This window comes from Sturnus vulgaris, chromosome 16 (genome assembly GCF_052056855.1).
Source record: "Sturnus vulgaris isolate bStuVul1 chromosome 16, bStuVul1.hap1, whole genome shotgun sequence".
NCBI lineage: Eukaryota > Metazoa > Chordata > Aves > Passeriformes > Sturnidae > Sturnus > Sturnus vulgaris.
In genome coordinates, this window is record NC_142258.1 from 16,090,340 (window position 1) to 16,110,724 (window position 20,385).

Consider the following 20,385-nt stretch of genomic DNA (forward strand, 5'->3'; position numbering starts at 1 on the left):
TTCAGGCCCCCAGGATGTGGCATCTCCTCAAACATGGTCCCAAACTGACTTTTTCTGTCACAGAACCTTGCTATTTTTTATCTAATTCAGTATTTCTTATAGAGTGGGTTATTTCATAAATTCTTTCCCAGTTTTTCCCTCTGATGGATCATAAACCTAGATCTCCTACAGCGACCAAACTAAAAATTTCTGGCTTTCTTATGGATCACTGCTGAAGTTATTAAATTAGTGGAATACTAATTCCACTCTAACTAGCACCAGTCAATTTTCAATCCATATCCATTATTTGGGATAATGCTGATCCCAAACCCAGCTTAGATCTCAGTTCTATTGGCAGTGAAGGGGAATGAAGTTAGACACAAGACACAAGGTTCACTCTGGGGTGTTTTTGCTGCCAGGTTGGGCTCCAGATGGAGGAACGAGAGATAGCCAGATCTTGTCTTCTGGCTGAGCTGGATCCAACCAACTTTCTGCTCACACAGTAGGAGAAGTCAAGATAGAAGTCTGGGTGGCTAGGCATCCCTGAGAGAGCACAGGCAATGAATGTGACTGACCAGAGCTCTCCAGCCCCGCAGGAAAGGTCTATTTTGCCTAAACTCCTTCAACAACCTCAGGTCAGCCCTAACTCTGTGACAGCTCTAGCCTTTCACTCTAGAAACAAATAATTTCAAAATGGAACTTGTGTTCTGTATCAGAGCTTAAATATCAGAGCTCCAGAGCCTAAAACATGTTTGTTGAAACATTTTAACTATAATAAAATAGAGCCTTTTTTAAATCCAGTGAAACCTAGATTAGCTTGGAAGAGGCTTATGCCCCAGAAATGAGGTTTTTTTGTTAAATGTTTCACACATAAAACAATCTTTAAATGATGCTTCCTTTGGTAGCAGTTTCTTTCACTGAGTAATTTTTCAGAGTCTGATATAAACTCTTCACAGCCTGGCTGTGGGATTTACCAGCATGCCCAGCTGAATGGCCAGCACAGCCACCCTGGCCTTCTGCTCTGGCTCTTGCTCAGCCTCTCGCAGTGCCTTGGCTCCTCTTGCATGACCCATGTGCCCCAGGCAAATTTTGGCAACATCGAGCCTCTGAGTCTTCACACACATGCGAGCCATGTTGTCCCATACAGCCTCACTGCAGGAAACGGGAAAGAAAAAGAAAACTGTTATTGTGTCACCTGGAAGGCAGGTGAGGTGTGAGGAGAGAAAGGGTGAAGAGGGAAACCATCAGTACACTGGGAATGGGGTGACTGCAACAGATACTCCAATAGCTGTGTGAAGACTGAAGAAGAACAGAAGCAGGCTGCCACACAAAGGTCAGTTCTTGAGCTAAATGATCCCAGTCTTAAGGAAATATTTTGGGATTTGATTTATACCAATGTCTAAACAACAGCTGCTACACCTCTATTCTGGAGTCAGGCTGAGAGAGGGGGGTATGTTCAGCCTGGAGAAGGCTCTGAGGAGAACTTAAGAGCCCCCTCCAGTGACTAAAGGAGCTCCAGGAGAACTGGAGATGGAGTTGGGACAAGGGCCTGGAGGGACAGGACAAGGTGGAATGGCTTTAAATTGAAAAAGGGAAGATTCAGATTGGAAGAAATTCTTCCCTATGAGGTTGGTGAGGCCCTGGCACTAGGTGCCCAGAGAAGCTGTGGCTGCCCAGTCCCTGGAAGTGTTCAAGGCCAGCTTGGACAGGGCTTGGAGCAACCTGGAAATAGTGGGAGGTGTCCCTGCCCAAAGCAAGGGTGGGTGGAACTAGATGGTCTTTAAGGTCCCTTCCAACCCAAACCAGTCCAATTTGCACATATATAAACATTTATCATGTGCTCATCCTGTTGTAGCTGCAGCCTATAGACAGTCACAAGTCCCACAGAGATGTTCAGAAATCAAAATTAAAATTATGAAAAAAGTCTTAACCTCACACTGGAAATCTCCTGCTGCAGTCTGGAGTAGTTTAAATACTGAACAACTATTAGGAGCTCAATTGTACTTAGTAATAGGGAATGATGTGTAGAAAAATTACCAAACAACCATGTTCTAATTTAAAACTTGGATAAAATGGGAAAAAACCAAAAGTTTTGTGATGCTCAGAACCAGAATTCCTCAGGGCTATGTGCTTGCAGTTAACACTGCAAAGTCCCCTGCCCATGCAAGGCAGGACAGGCTGAAGACCACGCTCCTGGCTGAAATGGCTGGCACAATTGCTCAGCAGAAGGACCACGACAGAACTGACACGATGACAGAGTGGGACAAGCCAATACCTTCACAGATTCTATTCATATTTGAGGCTCTTCAGAATTTCATGTTTGACTAATAAAAACCATAAGCATTCAAAATAAGGTTTTTTTCAATGTCACCCTCAGCAGAGGTATGGTCAGTGCAGTTCTCAGGCACCAACACAGCACAAATTAAAGACCTAAATTTTAACAGCAGGGGAAAAAGAAGAAAATAATAGAATAGAATGACACTTTATGACCTGCCACTGTTTCCAGTGGCTGTGGGAAAGCCCTGTACCAACAGGAGAAAGTGACTTAAGGGGAAGCAGCAGAACGACGTGCTCTTCAACACATACCCTAAGAAAAGGCACAGGAAAAATCCTTTGCATAATTTACTTTAGAATTAGAGCATCTTTCACTTGCAGTGCAACTCATGTAAAAGTTTCAGGTAGTAATCAACATAAATACATGATACAGACTTTGCTGAGGACAAACAGTATAGAGAAAATAGAAAAGGAACAGAAGTGATAAAGCAGGGACAACTTTCAGAAAAATCAGAAGTATTTCTGGTTTAGAAAAGCAGAAATGCATGTCTGAGTGCTGCCCTTCTTACAACTGAGTGGTATTCAAACACAGCCTCTTCATGCTCTTCTTCCACAGGTCCAAGCTCTCCAGCTGAGGAGCCAAAAGGAACATTGAAATATAGCATGGTAATTTCAGACCTGGAAGGACCTGACAGAAACCAGTGCTAGATCCTTCTGCGCATCACCACTCAATACAGAAATGCTGCCTTGTGTCAGCGGATGTGACCTTCCTAATTTCTGAAAAGTTGGAACAGTTTTCTCTCTTATTCCAGACACTATCTGTACCTGGAATTGGGAAAAGTGGGAAAAACACCTTTAAAGAACATTGACATGTTTAACATGATGTTAATTATGTTCACCTGGCTTTGACCAACACAGACAGTTGAGTTCTGTCCTTAGGAAAAGCTGCTCAGGGCTGTGCCTGGGCACAGCTGTGCTTCACCACACTTGAGGAGAAGTTCATTTTCCAAGCTCTGCAGTGTGCCAGAAGAAGCTGCCAACAGCCAGTTGGCTCTGAGTGAAGGAAAGCATGTCTGTGCTGGGCTTTGTCAAGCTGACTAACAGTGAGTTTCTGAAAGGAAATCAAAGTCTTTATTTTTCCCTCCATGCAGGAAGATGAGAGTTCATGGGCTCACACAGGCGAGCAGATGAGTTTCTTATTTAGACTACAGGGAGTGGAAACTTTTGAGATGAAACAGACTGCACAGTGTATTTTAAAGTACAAAGTTAAAAGATAACAGCGTGCAGAGAGTCACAGCAGGATTTAGATGTTGCTCATCATCTCTCATCTGTGTTATGCTTTCCTGGATGGCAACAACTCTTGCCAATATCAAAATTCAGTGGGAGCTGCTGCCCCTAGGACTTCTCTTTGGGAGCTCTTGCCCTCCACACACCGGCCTGTGGGCCACGGGGACACCCAAGTCCCTCTGCCCTGAGGAGCCAGAGTTCTGCCATGCCACCTCTTTCTCCTCCACTCCAAACCATTTGCAAAATGAACCTGAGAGGCTTGAGCCATGGCTACGCTGGGGGCAGCAACAAACGCAAAGGGGGAAACATCTGCAGTTGATGTGCTCTGCAGCTCGTTTTATTCTGGCAGACACTGCCTTCTGCCACCCTAGCTGGGCAGGGGGTGAGCACACCAGGCTCAAACTGCACCAAAGGCACTGAATTTGGGAGTGTTCACAGCAGAGCACAGCTTGCATGGACTCACTCAGCACAGAGACCACAGCAAGAGATAAGAGGGACACCAAAGAAAAGTGTCCCTACCATGGCAGAGAGTTCGTACTAGATGGTCCTTAAGGTCTTTACCAACCCAAACCATTCCATGATTCCAAGATTCTGAGAAACATGATCAGAGCAGCTCACCAGCACAAGAACCCATGGCAGGTGAAACCGTTGACTCCCTCTGACTATCCCTTCTCCTGCTTCTGCCCTGCAGAAACACCTGAAGGAGTGTTTCACCTAAGGAACCCAGGCTTGCTCTGTCCAGAGCAGTTCCTAATGGGAGCAGTTGCACAAGGCAGAGCAATAGCCATAGTCCCCATGGAGCTGCAGCAGAGACTGGTTCTTCCCAGTAGACACATCCCTCACAAAGGGGACAGTGCTCTGATAAGGTACATGGAGAGGAAAGGGTAGGGAAGGGGAGGGGATCCTGGGAGCACCCACAATCCACTTCCATTTCTCTCTGTGTTTCACAAAGACCAACGAGATGTACAACCTCCCTGGCAGGCACACACCTCCAGCACCAGGGTAAGTTTTGCTGCCTCTCAGAAATGTGGACAGATGGATGTGGGTCTGGTGAAGGAACAAGAAACAGGAGGTGCATAACAAGTTCATTTAAATCCCAGGGAAAACCACAGTTTATCTCCCAACAGCTGCCAGTGTAGTGAGAAAGCTGAATCTGTCCATGCATCCCTAAAAGGCAGCAACTCTCCTTCCCAGACCTGGCCCTGCTGTCCATATAAAATGCCAAGTAATACTTTCCCCTGCCCCCAACTCTGATTCTGGTAATTTCCTGTTCTTCTCCTCCTCCTCCTCTTCTCATCCCCTCTGGAAAGCCTCTCACATCTGTACTTCATCAGCCAAAGCTGGAAACTTAATGCAGCCCAGGCACAGCAGCAGTGGGAGCAGAGCCATAGGAAGAGAGCCCAAGCAGCCTGGGAGCCCCAAGCCCCCCACCAGGCACAGGGATACACCATCCTCTGCTGCACCCTGCGCTCCCAGGCTCCAGGACACATCCACAGTGCCAGGGATTTGGGAAGCAAATGCTGATGCCTCTTAAGAGTGGACACAAATTTTACCACATATTTGATGAAACTTTCTTTGCTTTGTATCTGACCTTTCACTCTCTTTTCTTCCTGTGGAACTGTGTTTACAGCATCCACAGTCTGATCTCACAAACCCTTCTGTTCCCATATATTTTTCCTTGCATATTTACCATGAAAGTTTGAAGATTAAAAATGAAATATTATTTAGAAGTGGTGGAGATTTATGTCTGAAGCATCTCACTGAAAAACCTTTTCTCCCTCTATTTAATGGGCTGTATTTGGAAAATGAACATTGATCAGGATCAGGGTAAAAAAAAATCTCTTTTCAATTTGGGCCCCATTTTGTTGAACTGGACCCTATAATATACACATTAGGTATAACAAATTAATGTTGCATCCTATAATGTTGTATTACAGATAATCACAGAACCACAGAATAGTTTGGGTAGGAAGGGACACTAAAAACCATCTTGTTCCAAACCCCTGCCATGGGCAGGGACACCTTCCACTAGACTGGAAAACTCTAAGGACTTGAGAAAATGAGGTTTTATCTGATGTAGCAAAATTAGGTTTGATGCTTTTAAAATGCATTTATGGGATTCTGGTTATATCTTTCCGTGGGACTAAAAGACAACAAGGAACTAAGTAACAGATGAAAAGTTGTAATAGTTCAATGAGACTCTTGATAGTGTTAATGATAGTATATGGGCTACTCTAAGAAAAGTCAGGCATTTTTCATGTATGACCCAAACACTGAAAGCTGATGAGGCTACTCCTAAAAACTCTTCCCTGGCAGAAATAGATAATTTGATAAAGCAGCACGAAATCTATCTATAATATCCCATTGAATACATAGCTTTGTTCCAAACTTGCCCTTCGTAAAATCAACACCAAGAGATGGCTCCATTTGAGCTATATGACACAAACCCCTATGCCCCACAGAATTCAGTGAGTGCTGTAAAATGCACATCCTGTTGCCTGTTTGTCAGCAAAGAAACATTCACTAAGGTAGTTTGTTATTAAGGATCAGGATTCCCATACTGTTTAAATTGGATATTAGGGAAAATTTCCTCATGGAAAGGGTAGTCAGGCACTGGCACAGCTGCCCAGGGCAGTGGTGGAGTCACCGTCCCTGGAAGGATTTAAAAGCTGTGTGGATGTAGCACTTGGGGACATGGGTCTGTGGCTAGGGCAATGGCTGGACTTGATCTTTTCCAACGTTTATGATTTCATGACTAGACTGATTTGTTCAGCCTTTGTAAAATATAATTGCTATTGTTTCTAATGTTACATGAGAAGGAAGCTTGGGCCCTGCTGAAAATACATACTCAGACTTCATCAAATCACAAAAATCAAACAGGGGGAGGCAGAAGCAGGTGTGTGACATTTCCCTAAAGGTACATCTCTCCTGGCGTTATCTGCATATAAACATCATTTGCCTTGCTGCTGAATCCCTGGTTTATAACAAACACAGAATCATAATAACAAATAATCCAAGGGGTTTAAAATATGCAAAGATGGTCATTACTGGTAGGAAATTTCTTTGAAGAATGGTAGACACTGGTGTATTTATACTGGAAGTTCTAAAACCAGAAATGTAAAGAAATGTGACCAATCACAGGGAAAAAGAAAACCCAAAGATGCTTTCAAGAGATAAAGATGCTCAAAGTACTTAAAGCTTAATTTGTTTAATGATTGAAAATTATCAAAGCACATGGAGGAGGGTTGAGTTCATAGCCAGGTTAGTACATTCAACTTCAGGAGCTGAAAAACAATTAAAGGAGCACATCAGCTTTATTCCCCACTCCCTCCCCTCCATTCTCACAGAAACAAGCCTTGAAAATAAAATGTTGCCTTGCAAAAAATTTCAGACCAGTTTTTTTCTGTGTATTGGGTCAGGGCAAATTGGATGGTTAGGGGCAAAGCCTCTTGCCTGGCAAAATTATGTAAAAATAAAATATAAAATAAAATTAAATAACTTTCTAATCTAATTTATTGATTACAGGGATGTGAACTCCTGTGCCAGCCCCTCAGGTATGGCAGTCTGTGGCGAGGCAGGTCTGTGCCAGGTCTCAGTGCTGACCGGATGCTGTGCCTTCAGTTCAGTGTGTAGAAGGCAATGCTACACTCGTGCGCTGTTAGTGCAGCCTGAAGAACTGTGCCAGGCTCAGCTCAGGGGGGACATAACCCCAGGCAGCACCGCAGGGCAGTACCCACCAGAATCCCTGTCGTCGTCCCCGTGCTGCTGAGGCAGTTGATGGCAACAGCAAAGAGCCGCTTGGAGTGCCAGTCTGGGCACGACTGCTCTGGAAACATCCAGCTTCAAGGACAGTTTGGAGTGCCCTCAAAAACTCTCTTAAAGAGTTTATCAGAGAAGCACCTGCCGTGCTCTATGCGGTCCATTCCGTGCTGGGCTGTCAGCAGGGACATCCCGTGAAGCACACGGCAGCAGAGTTTCCACACCCTGGGCACCGAACGGGCAGGGCAGCCTCACGCCAGGACTCGGGCATGGGCTGTGCCTCTCAACCTCACCCACACCCCAACACTTGCCCCTGCCTTTACAGATACACCCAAACTGGGTTGTTATCGGGTTGAGAATCTCGAGATTTTATACTTCCTATTTATTTGCCACGATCCCTACTATGGTGCAGAGAGGACGGGGGCATCAGGGCACCCCCCGCAGCACTTTCGCCGCACTGTCCAGCAGCAAACCCCAATATTGTTTTGCTTCTAGCAAAAAGTATTTCAAAATCCCTCTCCTCGATCCGCTTCCACAGAGGTGATGCCCCGAAGGCTGAAGCTGGGATTTCCTTCTCTTCCTTTCCTGAGGAGCTCCGCTGTGCTCCCCGGGCTCTCCGAGACGCTGCGGGTCCCGGCAGACCTGCCGGGGGCAGCGGCGAGGGGAGGAGGCGTGAAGCAGGGAGGGGGCTCTCCGAGGGGAGGAGGGACAACTTTAGAAGTCTCCACAGTCTTTTCCTTTCAGGAAACACATCCTGTTAATATTTGACTGCCGTGGCAGTGGCTCTTTTTTTGCAGTCGACTACGCCCTGAGGCTCACCAAAACGAGCCACGAAAACAGCCATTTCCTCTTGGTGGGGAGGTGGGGGGGGGCCTTTTCCTCACTGCAGTGGTTGTTCTCGTCCCGGGACTTACAGCTCGGCTCTTCGGAGAGGGACAGGACAGAGCAACCTCCTCGGGATACCCCAAACTTGCAGATCACCTTTGGGATGATCGCATTCCCCTCTGGCTCAGCTTGGCTTTGAGAGAATGACATCTGTCACCGTTTGCAGGATATTCTGAAGTTTGCACCCAAACCCAGGCTTTTGGAGCAGCACCAGTTGTCTTGGAGGACCCGGCGCTCCGCAAGCTACAGTGAGCATCCCATCCCATCTCTGTCCCACCTCAGCTCAGGCTCTCCTGCCCTGAGACTGGATTCTGTCTGGATTCACCCCATCCAACACGGAATGGACCTCCCTGTCATCCAGTTCACCACGGGACTGGCATTACTTATCAAAGTCCAAGAAGGTGGATAAGCCAGCGCTGGGAAAGACCTAACAAAGCTTCTTTGTGTTCTTATTTTATGGAATTCTCCTATCTACCTCACAAAATTCTCATTTCCTTGGTCAGAAATCCCCCTGGAGTTGACTTCAAGAATGAACGGTGATGTCCTCTAGCGACCCATAACACCCTAGCACAGCCGACTGTTCCTAGCCCAGGTTCAATGTGCTGCAGCTGACTGGGACCTCGTGTCGTCTGCAATTAGAGACTGGCGGCAAGCTGACAGTCAGATATGACTATCCAGAAACTGGTAGCCACAGCTGTGTTGGTAGCCCTGGTCTCACTCATCCTTAACAACGCGGCTGCCTTTAGCCCCAACTGGGTGTACCAAACGCTGGAGGATGGGCGCAAGCGTAGTGTGGGGCTCTGGAGGATGTGCTGGCTGGCAGAGTGGAGCAGAGGGGGTGCAAGCATCAGTGCCAGGCACGGGCAAGGGGAGGAGCAAGAATGTGAAGCCCTGGGCTGGGGTTCAGAGTCGGCTGGGTTCCAGGAGTCACGCAGCACTGTCAAACGTAAGTGGAGCCTCTTATCTTCTCTGCAGACACGATTGATAGGGTGCACCTGGTCCCCCAGGAGTTCAGTGGCCTAACTCTGAAATCATGTTATCTGTCTTAGTCTAAACACCTCTTCACATTCATTCCCAAATAAATTAATTTCAGAAATTAAGAAACATGATGTCCATCAGTGATTAACTAAATTCCTTCTCCCTCCTCAAAACCAGCAATCTGCATGGTGCTGCCTGGTTTATATAGCCCAGGAATCGATCTGCTTTGAAAAAATGATTTAAGAAGTGTAAGCCTAAAGTTTGGAAACATCTTGGGCTCACTTCTCCTTCTGGGGCTCCTGCCATAAGATATCCCTTCCTCCTCAGTATAACACCAACCACAGTTGCTCTGCATACCCTAAAACTACAAAAAACCAAACCCAAACTCAAAAAGGTATTGCAATGAACGACATGAGTTTTTCCTCCTTTCTGTTTGTTTTTGTTGAAAATGTCAGGAGTAGAAAAGACAGAAATAGTTGTGGTAAAAACATGTAAAATTGAGAGAGGTCTTAAAATGTATAATTATTCTTGGTGAAAAAAATACAATTAATATACAACTTGGTGACTAATCATTACCCATGATGTATTTTTCATTTTGCACTTTCACAGACTGTAGGATCTGAAAAATGCAAATAGCTTACACTGAGCTAAGGAAAATTATTGGATAACATGAGGATTACAGAACTGATTTATAAATAATAAACCTTACGAACCACATTCATAGCATCAATGGTGCAACACTGCTCTCCCAGAGCAGAACTGTGCTGGAACAGGATCAACGAAAGGCTTGGGTTAGAAGGGACCTGTCCAAAATATCTGCAGACACCGTGGCTGGGACCACAATTACCCTGGTGCCAAGAGGCTTTTCCCCTAAACCCCCTCCACTGCCAGCAGCTGGGCTGTGAGCAGCCATTCAAAGGGCGATCAGTGCTTCTGCTGCACCCTTCAAGGCATGGAGTTTAACAGAACAAATGGTTGTAAAGTTCATGCCTAGACTGACCACAGGATTCTCCCAAGATTTCAAGGATGCTCATAAACAGCTCTGGCACCTCTGAAGGATGGTTGGCAGCATCTGTAACACACATGATTTCAACCCAGATTTTTTTCATGGTTTGAAATGTGGAGAAAGAGAAATTGGTCCTTGGAGTTTCTCAGATCCCTCTAGAGAGAAACCAAAGAAATATTAGAGGAATTTCTTTTAAAAATGCTATAATGTGGACCCATTCCAGATCATATTTTTCAACAAAATTATGCAGAAATATTTTTTGTACATTTGCTAATACTGAGCCTGCATAAATCACAGATGGAAAATTTCTCAAATGTTTTAAAGTCCTTACCCTTTCAATACTTTTTTAACTGAAATAACATTTATAACAACAAATGGTTACAAAAAGGATCAGACTGTGGGAGAAGTTCCTTGTGTGTTTTTGCAGCTTCATCTCTGGAATCACTTCCCCAGCTAATACTGATAAGCCATATTCTAACTTGAAGAACATGTGTACCATTCACAAATAGTAAGAATACATGCTATGTACTCAACACTGGAACGAGTTCCTGCACAATGAATTTGGCTCCTACAGCATTTTTAACACACAAGCTTGTATTTTTTGCTGTGTGCAGGTCAGGAAGTGTGTGGTACCTAAAGGTGAGAGGTATTACTTTCATGGCAGAACAATCTGGGTAGCAGTTTCTGATGTCAAATAGAAGGATAATGTGACAGAAAATGTGAAAATTTCCAAGTAATAATTACAGCATGATCAAGTGCTCAGAAGAATTATCTGACAACTACTGTTAAAAATTATAATTTAAAGAGGAGGCTTTTCAAGCCCAGGGACTTGATCTGTATAGGAGTAAAGCATCCATTCCCTATTGAATCTGGAAGCAAATAGCAAGCAAAGGCCAATTCTGAATCTTGATAAAGCATTGAAAGGAAAATCCCCGGTATACAGGTGTGTAATGACAAACTCAGTAGCAAATACAGCATTTATTTTTATGACAATTTTGTTTCCATGTATGTACACACGGTCAGTATGAGCCTGATTTTGCATCCTGGTTTTGTATTTCTGTAATAAAAAATCATACATTATTTTAGTTAAGAAATCACACATTATTTTAGTAGTACCTATGGCAATCCTCATCTGTCTGTAGATAAATCACAGACATGCAGGGGGGAGGGGGGGGCGGTGTAAGCATATGCATACACATCTCTAAAAATAACTTTATGAAGGAAAAAAAGCCTTCCTCAATACTGAGTTACCATGAAGTATTTTGGATACCATTTGTAGAACAATATAGAAAAGCTGTTCTACCAATAGCAATGTGAAAGAGGCCACAATCTGGCTCATATAAAACAATGTATTTATACGCATACAGACACACATATTTGAGAGGCAAGCTATTTATCTCACAGTTCAACAGAAAAACTGTAAACTCTTTGGGAATTTGCTTGTCCATATACTAAAGACTCCTGTACATGCAGTATGTAACTAACGGCCAACTATAGGCACTACTGTGAGCTGCCTTCCTCCCTGGCAGAGAGAAGTACATTCTTAGAATTTGCTTTTCACTGACTTTCTCTGCCTGCTCTTTCCTCCCGCTGAAATCACAGAATCATGGAATGGTTTGGGTTGGAAAGAACCTTCAAGTCCATCACATCCCACCCCCTGCCATGGGCAGGGACACCTTCCACTATCCCAGGTAGCTCCAAGCTCTGTCCATCCTGGCCTGGAACACCTAGAAGTGGGACGGAGCAGCCGCAGCTTCTCTGGGCACCTTGTGCCAAGGCCTCACCAACCTCACAGGAAAGGATTTCTTCCTAGAAATGTAAAAAAAAAGCCAAAAAGAAAGCCAGGGACAGGAACAAAATATATTAAAAATACAGGGAAATGAAGCATTGAAATGTGAACTACTTCTGCAAGGCACATCATCAGAAGCTTGGGTAACTGATTCCATGGGAAAGCACTTCAACTCTGTCTTTCAAATCTCACTGCTCTGGGAAGCAGAGATCCCAGGCCCTTTCACTTGTCTTTATCTACCTTTCTCTTTCTCATCCTCTTGCTGGGCAGCCCTGCACCTCTCTTTCAACCCCCTGTGATGCTGAAAAGCTTCTGTGGTCGTTCAGATGACTAGCAGCCAAAGAATCTCCAGGTTAGGGTGGAAGTTTTGGACATGGGGTGGGATGGAGTTTTTGGTGGGTTTTTTTTCATTGGATTAAACTGTGGTATCAGAGTCCAACAAGTGCTGCTGTTAACACTACGTGATAAAGTTGTAAGGAAGGGTGAGATGGCTCCTTTTTTAGTGGTAATAAACTCTCAGATCTGAAACCTTCACCTATGTTGAGAATCAGCCCAGCTGTGAGGGAATCAATCTAAGCTTTTATAACTTGGACAAACCACTGAATGATACAAACTTAAATGCTTCACTGACAATTCAGATTGCATAGCCCCTCCTCAAACACTTTAAGGAAACCTGGCCAGGTAGACTAACTCTCTTGTCACCTGAGTGTAAGCAACGACATTTGACGAAGATTATGGAGCTGCAGTTTCAGAGCTGTTGAAAAAATTTGGAAGATTATGCTCTTGTTTGCATCTCTAAATGCTTCAGAAAAACCCCAGAGGTAGTAGCCTCACCGTCTCAGTAAGAGCTGGGGTAATGAGTAGTCAACACTGAGCTTTGTGCCCATGTCATGTGTGACAAAGGCAACATACCCAGTGGTGTGGCCTCACACAGGGACATGTAAGCTACCTTGAGTGGACAGAACATGCACCTACACCACCAGTGATGCCTCTCAGAGCCAACTCTTTTCAAAGCCACCTAGGTCCTGGCCCAGTACCATGCCAGGAACACTGCACAAACACACCAGATTACTTGAAATCAACTTAGATACTTTTAACCACACTGCAGGGTACAAATATGCCCTTAAGGCTTGCCATGCTCTGAGGCTTTCTCTGGATGGGCACAAGGAGATGATTTATTCATCAGCCAAGGTCATAGTTTGTCCGTCTTTGTAAGAACATTAGGAACAATGTGGAAATGCAGGAATAGGAACAAGTCTAAAAGATACAAAACGTCACTGGGTTCTTCAGGGCTCAGGAAACATGAGGAAAATTGCAACAGCAGGATGTGTGTTTCAACTTCTGATGCTCAGAGTTGGATTGCTTGTGGGAATTGCAGTCCTAACAAGGACTGTAATTCATGCCAGAGAGAGGCACAGCATCAGGAGCAGCTACATGACTGCCACAGGGAACCCAGGTAAACATCTGTCCAGCCTGGACAGATGACTGTTGCACACACATGGACACAGGGACATTTGGTGGCTGAGGCAGGATGCTGCTCAGGGTGGGAATGAGGAACTGAGATTTGATACAGAAGCAGCCATTCACCTTAATACCCATGTCCATTGCATTTACATGAAGTTCCAATGTCTCCAAAATTTCCAATTTCTCTGGAATTTGGCCAGCTGGAAGCCAGGCTGAGTCAAGCAGCTGAGTGTGCTGTAGACATGTTACTTGTCTACATATATAATATTTCCATATATAAAGACCCAGAAGGGAGGCCAAGTGCATCTGGAGAACAGGAACTACCATCAGATTAAAAAAAGCCCCAAACCTTATGATACACATTATATGTATTGTACTGCTCAGGCTGTTCCACAGAGACGAGGCAGCACGGACAGCTGGCAGCTCAGGGTTTCTGATTTCCCATCCTAATATCTGAAATATGAACAATATTTGAATAAATGACACTACTCATTTAATGACGGAGGCAAATAGAGATGAATTTGGAGAGACATGGCTTTTCAATTAAGAGTGAATGCTCATTTTAATGTTGGGGTGCAATTCCGTGTACGCATTTTGGAAAAGTGCAAAACTCCTTGGGATTCAGGACAGGAAAATGAACTTAATACATTTCAATGTAGTACATACACAAGTCTTACACAGAAATATTGTCAGAGCAATCAGAGTTTGGTTACTCTTGCCATCAAGACTTTGAAATCAATTAAAGCATTATGAGTGAAAATGGCTCTGGAGCTTTTGAAAATTTCAGATTAATGCATTTATCAAAGCCACCAGTACAGAAAAATCTGCTGAGGTTTATAAAGAAGCAAATCATGATATCTAGACAACTCATACCCCACCAGAAATAGCTGTGTCTGTAAAAACTGATCACTGTATTGAAGGCTTTCAATGTTGGGTTTGCAAGAGCCCATTACTTAACCATAAGCACTTTCTTATGTGTTGTAATAAACAGATATTTAGCCTTCTGAAATACAGTGTGCCTTTTGTATGTCGCACCTGCCCCTAGCGCGACATCTGGTGACCCCGACATGATACATTACTGCCCTTTTTTCCTTTTCCTTCTCTCTCTCTTTTTTTTTTTTCTTTCTCAGCAGCTCACCTGTATTCTATATATCACTGTCAGTTGAGTCTGGACTCACTGCTGATCCCACCTTGGCTGCTGGCTCCCCACCCCCTGGCAGGTCTCCTGCAGTCCCACCGCAAATCACATCAGGCATCACCAGATGTCACTGTAGGGGCAACATCGCACTGTTTTTTATACCCTCTATACAGTTTACACTTTCTTATTGGTCACAATTAGTCAACATAGTGGTCATTGGTGGATAGTTCTCCACCCCTATTCTTCCCAGGACATTTCTCAAAATACTTTCCCCAGCTGCGGAGTTTTGTTCCTGGTTGTCTCCTTCTCTTCTCTTCTTGGTCTCCATGTCAACAGCCTTGGTCAGAGAATACTTCTCAAAACAAATATTCAACCCTCTCTAACCCACAGACCAGCTATGGGTCCCACTAATGTTGGAAATAGTTAACAGAGCTATGTCTTCACTCCAAAAGTAACAACTGAAGCTGTTAAAAAAACCACCCACCAACCACACTCTCCTCTCCCCAATAATATCTGTCTGCCTTTCAAAATAAGTATTCAAATGTCAAGTTCACACTTAGATGAACTGAATGGTTAAGTTTCAAAATACTTAAAGGGTTGGAAGATTCCACCAGTTTGTCACATCAGAACATTATTGTAATTGTGCCAAAACAGATGGGGTTTTCCCTGCTCCCTTCCTCTTCCTTAAATTACTATTTTTTAAGTGAAAAAAGCATAAATTGCATACTTCAGAAAGCCTCCCAGGAGGTGAAAAAAAGCAAAATAATTTTTGAGTTATCCATGCTTTCATAATTTTTAAGATATTCATCCAGCAACAGAACGTACTGAGGACTCTTGTTGCTGAAAGCTCTATGGCTACTTGCAAAGATTGTTTTAAAAAGAGCAGGAGAGACCTTCCTTTTCAGGACAGTAAGACCTGCAAACAACATAATCACATGGAATGGGTACAAGGCAAAAAAGAAATTCAGATCTGTTTCACTTTTGAAAAATTAATGACTATTCAGACCATCAATATACATTTGCATCACATAAGCATCTCTTTAAACCTTCCCATGATCCGAGTGACACAGTTATGCAAAGGTGCACTCAGATACTGCCAACATTTGGTTTAGTTTGTTTCATAAGTACTTTTAAAGTGTTTCCTAATTCATACTCAAAGAGGCTAACACTATAAATACCACAAGTTTAAATCCACAGAAGAAATTAAATGTGAAAGACTATAAATAGAGCCCAGGTTTGGGAGGCATAGCATGACACTGATAATTACAGTAATTCTATTTATTGTCCCTATTATCTCAGAGTTGTTTTAATAGTAATTGCAGACCTCCTATGCCCATGTTGTAAAATGAAGCACAGTTGTACTTTGTACTTTCATAGTGCCCTTGGTATCCAAGGCACAGCTTCAGCTGATTTCCATGGCAGCTGTAGAGACTGCTCAGCACACCTCACCTTTGCTGACAATAGTGACATCCAAAACAAAAGAAACACATGATTTATTGTCTGAAGTTTGACTGAAGTGATATTTTTTAAACTCTAAGGAAGGGTTTATTCTAAAATTTTTTATTAAAACTGAATCCATCTCTCCAGGTTGGAACTTGGGTTTATGAACAGCAGGACCATAAGTAAGAGTCAACAAGAGAGAAGCCTTGCTCTTCCTGACTCTTGCCTTTCATCCATTTAGGTTCAAGCATACTATTCTAGCTTTTCCTAATTTTGGTACTTGGTTTGCATTTCTGAAGTCCCTACAATGTGGATTTTAAAAATTACTCCAAAAGGCTGAAAAATATGATGCATTCTTTATCTCAGGATAACAGCTCAGCAAAATATCAAGTTTTAGATGAAAACGGCATGCTCAGTTAGAATTTCTGATTGCATTAAAGAAAACCTCATTACTTATCTAATTAGATTTTTATCAGAAGATTATGATCTCAGCCTGCAGGCATTCAACCCAAGAAGATGAAGTCTAGCACAGTTACAAGAAATTGAAAATGGCTTCTAACAAAAGTAAGTGAAGCAATTTAAGTGTAAGGAGCATTACCAGTTTAAGCTATAATCAATTAGAAATCTCTTTTCAGAAACACGACTATTTATTCTCCTTTCCAGAATAAAGTAATGTATGAACATGAAGCATTTAAAAGGACCATCAGGTACATGCCAAAATGTGTCCTCAATAATTCACCAAGTGATAAATAAATAAACCCAAGAACCATAGGAAACAGCATCAAGAGAATGTATTTTTTTAAAATTCATTTCATTACAAAACCAAGAAGCAATATCTGTCAGGAGATTTAAAGAATGGATGTAATCATAGATGCAATCAGCTTCACAGCAAGCTAAGGCGGCACTGTCACTATTTGTTATAGGAGCGGCGAAAGAAGACCCAGCGGCATGGCTTCCTCTCAAAGGTAGAAGGAGCGATTTATTGTAGAACTACACACATTTTATAGACTACTTCGCTGAACCAAGAATAGGCTCAGCTTATTGGTCCAAGAAGGGCAATACCTCTTACAAACATGCGTTTACCAAAGTATCATGCCTCACGTGCACACATCCTGTCAACAACAGCAAGTGCATTTTGTTATTAATTCTTTCCTTTCTGTTTTCCTTTGAGCACCTGAGAAAACTGTTTCCCCAGACTCCGTATCCACGTGGCACCATCCTTCATTATTAAGAGTTTAAGAGCTAATTAAGAATTTAAGTACCATTTTTGAAATGCAACAGACTTAGTGTCCCACAATGGATAGGGATAACAGCACACTCCTGGTCAGCTCCTGCAGCTCAGATGACAGCAGGAGATTGTGAAGGCACACAGAGATGCTGGGAGTCAGCACTGTCCCCATGCACTGAATAAATGTGTGGCCACTAGATTCTTCCAAGGGCTGGATACTTAATAACTTACTCGAAGTAGCGGGATTAAAGTTCACATTAAAATTTTTGTTTATCAAGAGGGGTCTTTCCCAGGGGGAGTTTTAAACTACTATGAAAATATCTTGAGCCATTTTGCTTAATCATTAAAAAGCTTGAATTTCCACTTAGCTGTTTTTTACCCTCTATGCAGACAGAAAAGGGAAAGAAACACTCACATTTTAAGCAATTAACATAATGTGATTTTCCAGTGAGATCGTTCTTCCTCATTATCCCAAAACACTGCAAATTACTCTCCAGTATGACTAATCTACTTCTGCAAACAGTCCTGGAGCTATCCTGGAACATAACACCAGGAGTTCTGAGGCTATCATAGATCAAAACCATAAAACTGCTGCTTGTAAATGAGAAAATGAAATTAACATCTCTAATCCAGATGGATACAGATGGTTTAGGAAGTGAGCAAAACAACAAGGAATCTGACTTCGTCTCATCCTTAGAGTTTGAGGTTTGATTCTTGATTGATCCCTGTTTTAAACAAAGCTGAATTCATTAAGCCAGTACCCCCCAGCTGTACCAGAGTCCCAGCTGGATGTCCTGTCCAAGAATTAACTGCTTCTCTGAGAAAATGGGGCCCACAGTGGGCTTCCAGAAGGAAAAAGGCAGAAACTAGCACCGTATGCTGATGAACAGCAGATACTCAGAGCAGAGTTTTTGGAGCCATTCAGATCCAGCCCTTTCCAGCTTTTTTTTTTTACGGATGGAGGGCTTGTCCTTCCTCTTTCACCTTTAAGATGTACACAAAGGAATTAACACCTTCTGCAGTGTCTAGGTATTGCAGCCAGTTTTATAAGAGATTAGAAATATTTATTCCTGGATTGAGCAGTCATTCAAGCAGGAGAAAAGTTTTGTGTCCTGGCCTTCCTCAACAAGATTTGCCTTTTCTCTTCAATGGCTCGGGGGCTGAGCTCTGAAGAAATGCTTTGACACTGCACGCTCAATTCCCTTTCGTGATCCATACTGTCCATTGGTTGTCATCACTAAAAAGAGGCAAGAGATGCTGGTACAGAGGCTCAGCTTAGGGTTGTGTATGTACGTGCCAAATAAAATTACAATGTGCTGAGCTGACAGCATGCAAAGTTACAATGGCTGCGAGTAAGGAAGCAGAGTTACCTCGCAGTTTCAGGCTGAATACAATAAACAAGCTCTACTGCAAGAAGAATGGACTTTATGCATTATTATAAGAGTTATACATTATCGACAGGCTGCCCAGGGTAGGGGTGGAGTCCCCATCCCTGGAGGGATTTAACACGTGTGGATGTGGCACCTGGGGACATGGTTAGTGGGGGCCTTGACAGTGCTGAGAGAACATCAGGTTCCCACATCAAGTTTTTGACTTGATGATCTTAGGGCTCATTTTAAGGCTAAACAATTCTATGATTCTAAGTCTGCTTTTTTCCCCAAGAGGAATCATTATAATTCTAGAACAAAACCAAAAGATGACAGATCATACATTAGACCTATTAGAATAAACCAACATCTCTCATATGAAAGATGGGAAGGTACTCAAGTTGTAATACTTTATTCCATAAAAATAATTGTCTGCACATTTAATGAAATCATATCAGCTACTTCCTTCTTATTCTGCCAATCATCAGCCTGCTGCAGCTCTGTGGACCATGTGCAACCTTCTTTCTGGTTAACTGGAGCAGCTATGTAAAATACCCGTTGCATTTCCACATCTCTCTGAATAGTGTAGTGTTTTAGGCCAATAAATATCCCTAAGTGTGGAGTTCTTACAAACAGCAACAAAGATCATGTTACCCATTCAATGCACTTCCAGCTGCAAGAGAGGACAATCATCAAAGAACCATTTTATAAAAATTAAATTGTTACAAATTTGCTTGAAGTTCAACTGAGTCACAGTCAGAAACTTACTATTTTTAGTATGCATGATATAACATCATCTGTGGCAAAGCATAAAGTCTGTAACAATTAAGTGTTAAAAAAAGTCATGAATAGCAGCAAAAGTAAAAATTTGGTGTTAATTACTGTGTTAGGGGCCAGTATGTATTTCTGGCATAAACTTCAGACTTTTAAATGTTATTTATATACAGAGGCTTTTTTTGGTGGTGGTGGTGGGGTTTTGGGGGGTTTTTTTGAGCTCATGCATACTATATAAAGACAAGGCAAGAGAATCCATTATGGCAACAATTTTTTAATTTGATGCTACAGACAGTTCTCTCACCAAATGAGAGTACTAATAATGGCTACAAGCCTGCTGTTTGGGCATTTCTCCTTTGAAAATCATTACTATCTTTTCAGCAAGAACTGGTGCTCAAAGTATTACAGAAGTCCATCTGTGTGGAAAAACAGGACACTCTGAATGTTCAAAGCTTACTGGTGTTTACAAAGCTCAAACATCTGATGGTGATTTCATTATCCAACCTGCTTCATGACCTGTGAGCATTTGATATGGCAAGAGGTGGAAATGTTGCCAATGCTAAAAGGGCAACTTTGGAAGTTAAACACAAAAGCTTTGAAAAATTTTTTTGAGTAACTGGTCAGAAATTAACTCACTAGGAGAAGCCAAAAATACTTAGTATGTTACCTTCTCAACATTTTATTCAATTGAAAAAATTTAATGGACTATGGTTCTTAACTAACTCTTCAGATACAATACTATATTTTATTAAATTTTAATTAAATCATGAGTTGCTACTTAGAACACGGGAAGCTGAAGACAGCCTGTGAGGGGAAAATAAAGGGTGAACACAGAAGTAGGTCAGACTTCACGATTAACACAGATTTATTCTTGTTTATATCAAGTTTTGTTTTCTGCACTTCCTAGCAGTCTCCCTGGAAGATTAGGAACCAAATTCTGATGCATCCACCAAACTTAAAGCCAGTTAAAACATTTCTAAAAAATGTTCTATCTGCTCCAGAGTCTCTTTCTCTAGT

At 42.7% G+C, this 20,385-nt stretch overlaps 3 protein-coding genes across 8 annotated transcripts in view; 2 read left to right on the forward strand and 1 right to left on the reverse strand.

The window, feature by feature from the left end:
- Positions 1–3,131, forward strand: part of TELO2 (telomere maintenance 2) — a 30,813-nt gene extending 27,682 nt beyond the window's left edge. Inside the window, exon 21 of the mRNA XM_088174718.1 lies at positions 2,870–3,131. The gene's annotated coding sequence lies outside the window, so the exon portion shown is untranslated. The remainder of the gene's footprint in view (positions 1–2,869) is intronic.
- The window catches only part of IFT140 (intraflagellar transport 140), a 92,472-nt gene that overhangs the window by 7,733 nt on the left and 64,354 nt on the right, over positions 1–20,385 (reverse strand). For all 6 annotated transcript variants that reach the window (XM_088174715.1, XM_088174712.1, XM_014890210.2 and 3 more), the window contains exon 19: positions 954–1,131. In XM_088174715.1, the coding sequence (XP_088030841.1) occupies positions 954–1,131 (178 nt within the window). The remainder of the gene's footprint in view (positions 1–953; positions 1,132–20,385) is intronic.
- TMEM204 (transmembrane protein 204) overlaps positions 8,026–20,385 on the forward strand; it is a 28,167-nt gene continuing 15,807 nt past the window's right edge. Inside the window, exon 1 of the mRNA XM_014890218.2 lies at positions 8,026–9,130. Coding sequence (XP_014745704.1) covers positions 8,851–9,130 — 280 coding nt within the window. The 5' untranslated portion in view covers positions 8,026–8,850. The remainder of the gene's footprint in view (positions 9,131–20,385) is intronic.